General features: G+C 36.8%; 1 protein-coding gene across 1 annotated transcript; it reads left to right on the forward strand.

The window, feature by feature from the left end:
* The first annotated feature begins 392 nt into the window (after positions 1 to 392).
* Positions 393 to 4,840, forward strand: opn1sw1 (opsin 1 (cone pigments), short-wave-sensitive 1). Its single transcript, XM_077234565.1, has 5 exons — positions 393 to 3,044; positions 3,126 to 3,294; positions 3,380 to 3,545; positions 4,100 to 4,339; positions 4,419 to 4,840. The coding sequence occupies exons 1-5, from the start codon at positions 2,705 to 2,707 to the stop codon at positions 4,512 to 4,514; spliced, it is 1,011 nt and encodes a 336-aa protein (XP_077090680.1). The 5' UTR covers positions 393 to 2,704; the 3' UTR covers positions 4,515 to 4,840.
* Positions 4,841 to 5,068: the final 228 nt, after the last annotated feature.

The raw sequence follows: 5,068 nt of genomic DNA on the forward strand, positions 1-5,068 counted from the left end.
TTTGCTTTCCAGACAAGCCTTTCAGTCCTACCATGTCTCTTTCTTCTCTATATTTCTCTTTTTCTCTCATGCACATCTATCTCTCACAAATTGGAGTAGCAGAATAAAATGAAAAGATCTTCTGAACAGCACAATTCCATAAAGATCACTTCAAATACACATTAATTTATATTTCAGTTTTTAACAAATACATCTTCCACTTTATTCACACACATCCAATGAATGTAAACATATGCATTAGATTCCGTAATCATTTATTGATATGCTATTGATAAAGGTACATTACATAGTTCATCTCTGTAATGATGTCCATCACCTTCCTGTAACCCAGGTCGTATCATACCCATGCAACTCAGATACATAGCTTGGTTACAATACAACCCCGGGTCACTGGATGGCATCTGACTTTCTTGAATTGGATCATTTAATATTTAAGTGACTACAAGCAGTCTTATTTTGAATTTTAGAAGATATAAAAAGTAGCACAATACAATATAAACTGAATATAATTGTCAAACATGCATGTTATTGATACTGTTATGTTTGTATGAACCGAATATATAAATATTAAAGATTGTACATCTACATATATAAACAGAAAACATATTTCTTCCAGACAGTTAAAAAATAAAGACCTGTAAATAATCAATTAAACATTAAAGAAGTAACTGCAAATTTTAGATTTTAATTTCATCTGTGCAAGTAAAGAACTCAATTTAAACTAACAAATCTAAAATAGGCATACTTCAGGTTTCTAATTTCTCAGGTTACATGCTACATTTCATTAGCTATAATGGATAATTGACAAAATTCACATTGTAAAACGCTCCCAACCTATAAGACAATACTTACCTGAGAAAAGAAATGACAAAGAGGGGAAGAGAAGAGTCTCAAAGGAGAAATGAAGGAATTGAAGTGAGGTGTATAAAAAGAGGCCGGATTTACAGTTTAACACTCTTTATCTCTCCCCAGATTATCAAAATTTACCCACAATCTAAGTCTCAGCTAACAAGATAAACTGCCAGTTTGGATGTAATCCCTCTGTGACATCAGTGCGGTTTGTGGGGATTTTTAGGGATTGGTTTAGGTAAATCTGGTTTCCAGATTACGGCTCATCCTTGTGCTTGGGGACCTTAAGAGTCTGGTTTGCCTTTCGCCTGCTTATGCTGCTGCTCATGAAATAGAAGCCAAGCTAATAAGCTTGTTTGGCCTAAAAAAAAACTAGGTCAAATACTTTAAGTTATCTGATATATTACCTTTAATGTGATTTAGTGCACCCAAATCAATCTATCAGGATCAAGTGATTTAGGACAGTGTTTTTAGTACAGAGAAAATGCTTAAAACCCATTTAAGTAAAGTGTCTTAAAATTATGCAGGAAATATATACAATGCGTATAATCTTCACATTTCTCAAAAGACCATAACAAAGCAACCTCAAAGTTAGTTGAGGCATATAGTACAGTGTTTTATACTGTACCAAGAGAATTTCAATTCAATTTAATTCAATTCACACTTATTTGTATAGCGCTTTTCACAATACATATCGTTTCAAAACAGCTTTACAGAAAATCCATGTCTACTTTATAATTTAGAGTGATCTGTTATCAGAGGCGACTGTGTCCAAGTTATGCATTTCAGAAATGTACATATACAAATCACGCAGTTAGCTAACAATGTATTAATTTAGACAATGTCTTAATTTAAGGCAGAAACAAAAAGCTCATTGAAGTAATGAATACATGTGGTCAACAAATGATTCCTTTGATTCATTACAAACCTGAAACCTCTAAAGATATTGGGAATATTGGGATATTGGGCATTTAGTTATATAGTTATACAATTTAGATTGTTACAAAGCAGCTTAAAAGTATAATAAACAGGGAAACAACAGTGCATATTTTGCAAAATTCATCAATTATGAACCAAATTCTATTTCAGCTTTAAAGCAGCTCTAAAGAAAACAACATTATTCAGCTCAATTAAGTTCAGTTTTGATTCAATTGAATTCAATAACAGTGTCAATGCAAAGTTGACAAACAAATACAAACTCAAATCAACTATAAAGCAGCTCTACGGAAGACAATAATGTTCAAGTCAGTTCACTGCTGATTCAGTTTAACAAGTTTAATTCAGCTATAAAGCAGCTCTACAGAAGACATTAGTGTCATTATTCAGCTCAAGCAAGTTCAATGTTGATTCAGTTCAGTTAAATAACAGTGTGGACGTTGCAAAGTTCATCAATTATGAAGCAAATTCAATTACGCTTAGGCTAAAGCAGCTCTACAGAAGACAACACTGTCATTATCCAACTCAGTTCAGTCCAAGTTTATTGAAAGCTCAAGATAATATTGCTGAGTATGAATTGTCGTTTAGAATTTTCTTATAAATGTTGAATACACGATACTGCTGTTGTTTGTGCTGTAATTCAACCTAAAACATATATAGAACAAGACGTGTTGCCTAATCATGTGCTTAGAGATTCCGGAGAGTGTTGAGTGTAATTCGCATGGACAGGGCGGATAATCCCGGCAACATGTCCGGAAGATCACCCGGAGGATGATCTTCCTTGTCATCCCCAACTTTTCACACCAGGCAAGACTTTGAGGATTTTATAAAAGGCTATCCTGTCCGCATTCGTTCAGTCAGGCTGCACATTGACTTCACCAGGACACCGTGCTAGAACAAGGCCTCTAACGGCGCAACCATGGACGCGTGGGGCGTTCAGTTCGGGAACCTTTCCAAAGTCAGCCCCTTCGAGGGCCCACAGTACCACCTGGCCCCCAAGTGGGCTTTCTACCTGCAGGCAGCTTTCATGGGCTTCGTATTTTTCGTGGGCACACCTCTGAACGCCGTCGTCCTCTTCGTTACAATGAAGTACAAGAAGCTTCGACAGCCTCTTAACTACATCCTGGTGAACATCTCCCTAGCAGGCTTCATTTTCGACACTTTCTCTGTAAGCCAAGTATTCGTCTGCGCTCTTAGAGGTTATTACTTCCTCGGTTATACGTTATGCGCGTTGGAAGCAGCAATGGGAGCTATTGCGGGTAAGAGGCAGAGTCTATGAGTTTGAACCGCATAGACAATACATTCAGATTGGTGTGCTGATGCTTGTCTTGTTCTCGCAGGTCTTGTGACGGGATGGTCCCTTGCTGTTCTGGCTTTCGAGAGATACGTGGTCATCTGCAAACCCTTTGGAGGCTTCAAGTTCGGACAAAGCCAGGCCGTCGGTGCTGTGGTGTTCACGTGGGTCATCGGTACCGCCTGTGCCACTCCTCCATTCTGGGGATGGAGCAGGTGAAAGAAATTTTCTTGGTGAAATATTTGGAAACACACACTCATAATTTTAAGGATTGATTTTAATTTACATTTGAATGTACAGATACATTCCCGAGGGTCTCGGTACCGCCTGCGGACCTGACTGGTACACAAAAAGCGAGGAGTTCAATTCAGAGAGCTACACTTACTTCCTCATCGTCACCTGCTTCATCATGCCAATGACCATCATCATCTTCTCTTACTCGCAGCTCCTGGGAGCACTGCGTGCTGTGAGTGTTCCAACTCATTGCTTTTTATAAACTCTTGTAGACAGAAATAGATATAAATGTGTAGATTTTTATGAACATTTATTTTTTTATTGCATATATTCAGGGAATATTTGTGGTTTATGTATGATTAATATATTAATAAGCATCTAATGATTATTTAATTAATTAATTTGCTTCTGATTTTAACTTCTGGCCATGCTTAAATCAGGCTCAATTATGTTCTAGCATTAAAGCAATGCAGAAAAAAAGAAATGTAATTTTTACAAAATGTTAAATTTTTTTCTTCATGGAAATTTCATTTCATTTAATTTCTTCAAAGCATTAGAAATTACAATGACTTTCACATGAGCTATTAGGCATTTATTAATAACAGAATTTTCCATGACTTTTCCAATCAGATATTTTTAAATCATTTAATGTATATATATATATATATATATATATATAAATGTGTGTGTGTGTGTGTGTGTGTGTGTGTACTTCATCAAAATAAACATGGATATGTCAAAAGCTATAAAATGAAACGCTGGAAATGTTTCAATATTTATCCACAGGTTGCAGCCCAGCAAGCTGAGTCAGCCTCTACCCAGAAGGCCGAGAAGGAAGTGTCCAGGATGGTTATTGTAATGGTTGGCTCTTTTGTGCTTTGCTATGCCCCCTATGCCGCAACTGCTATGTGGTTCGCCAATGCTGATGAATCAAACAAAGATTACCGCCTGGTAGCCATCCCAGCTTTCTTCTCAAAGAGCTCCTGCGTATACAATCCTCTAATCTACGCCTTCATGAACAAACAGGTGAGATGGACACCACACGTGTGTTAAATAATATCTCTGCTCACATAGACAAAAACTAATCTTCCATTTTGTATTCCAGTTCAATGCCTGCATCATGGAGACGGTATTTGGCAAGAAGATTGATGAGGCCTCAGAGGTTTCCAGCAAGACCGAAACCTCTTCTGTGGCTGCATAAATTATTCCATACCACATTTAAAATTTCTCGGGACCTGTTTTCCTGTTATACACCCCCTGATTGTTCAAATCCTGTACCTTTACACATTGTCAAGGGCCAATGGAGCCCCTTTGTCCCGAAGACACAGCCCACTGGATGGCCAAACCGGGCCGATATCCTACTATCCTTTCTATGCAGAACTGGTACATCTTCAAATACGTCTTTTCTTTATTTTTTTTGTAATGAAAAAAACATTGCTATTTCATGTTAAAACAATGCATTATGCATTGATGATGAAGTAGAATATTTAATTTATCAACTTGCAAAAGAAAATCAAAAAAAAAAAAGATAATAATTGAGACATCCTCTTGTGTGAATGGACTCAGGCAAACTGAAAATTCCTGATTTTGTCTTTAAAATGCTCTTGATTAGGCACGATGCATTATAATGGCGTTTTTTATTCAATCACAATGAGAGCTGAAGGAAACTAAGCATTGAGAATATTCTAACACCCCATACCAATCAAAAGTGCTTGTTTCGACAAAAGAGCAGAATGTTACTAAGCGGTTTACTCT

The sequence above is a fragment of the Siphateles boraxobius genome, unplaced genomic scaffold, assembly GCF_051911475.1.
Source record: "Siphateles boraxobius isolate OS27281-9 unplaced genomic scaffold, OSU_SipBor_1 19, whole genome shotgun sequence".
Classification (NCBI taxonomy): Eukaryota; Metazoa; Chordata; class Actinopteri; order Cypriniformes; family Leuciscidae; genus Siphateles; species Siphateles boraxobius.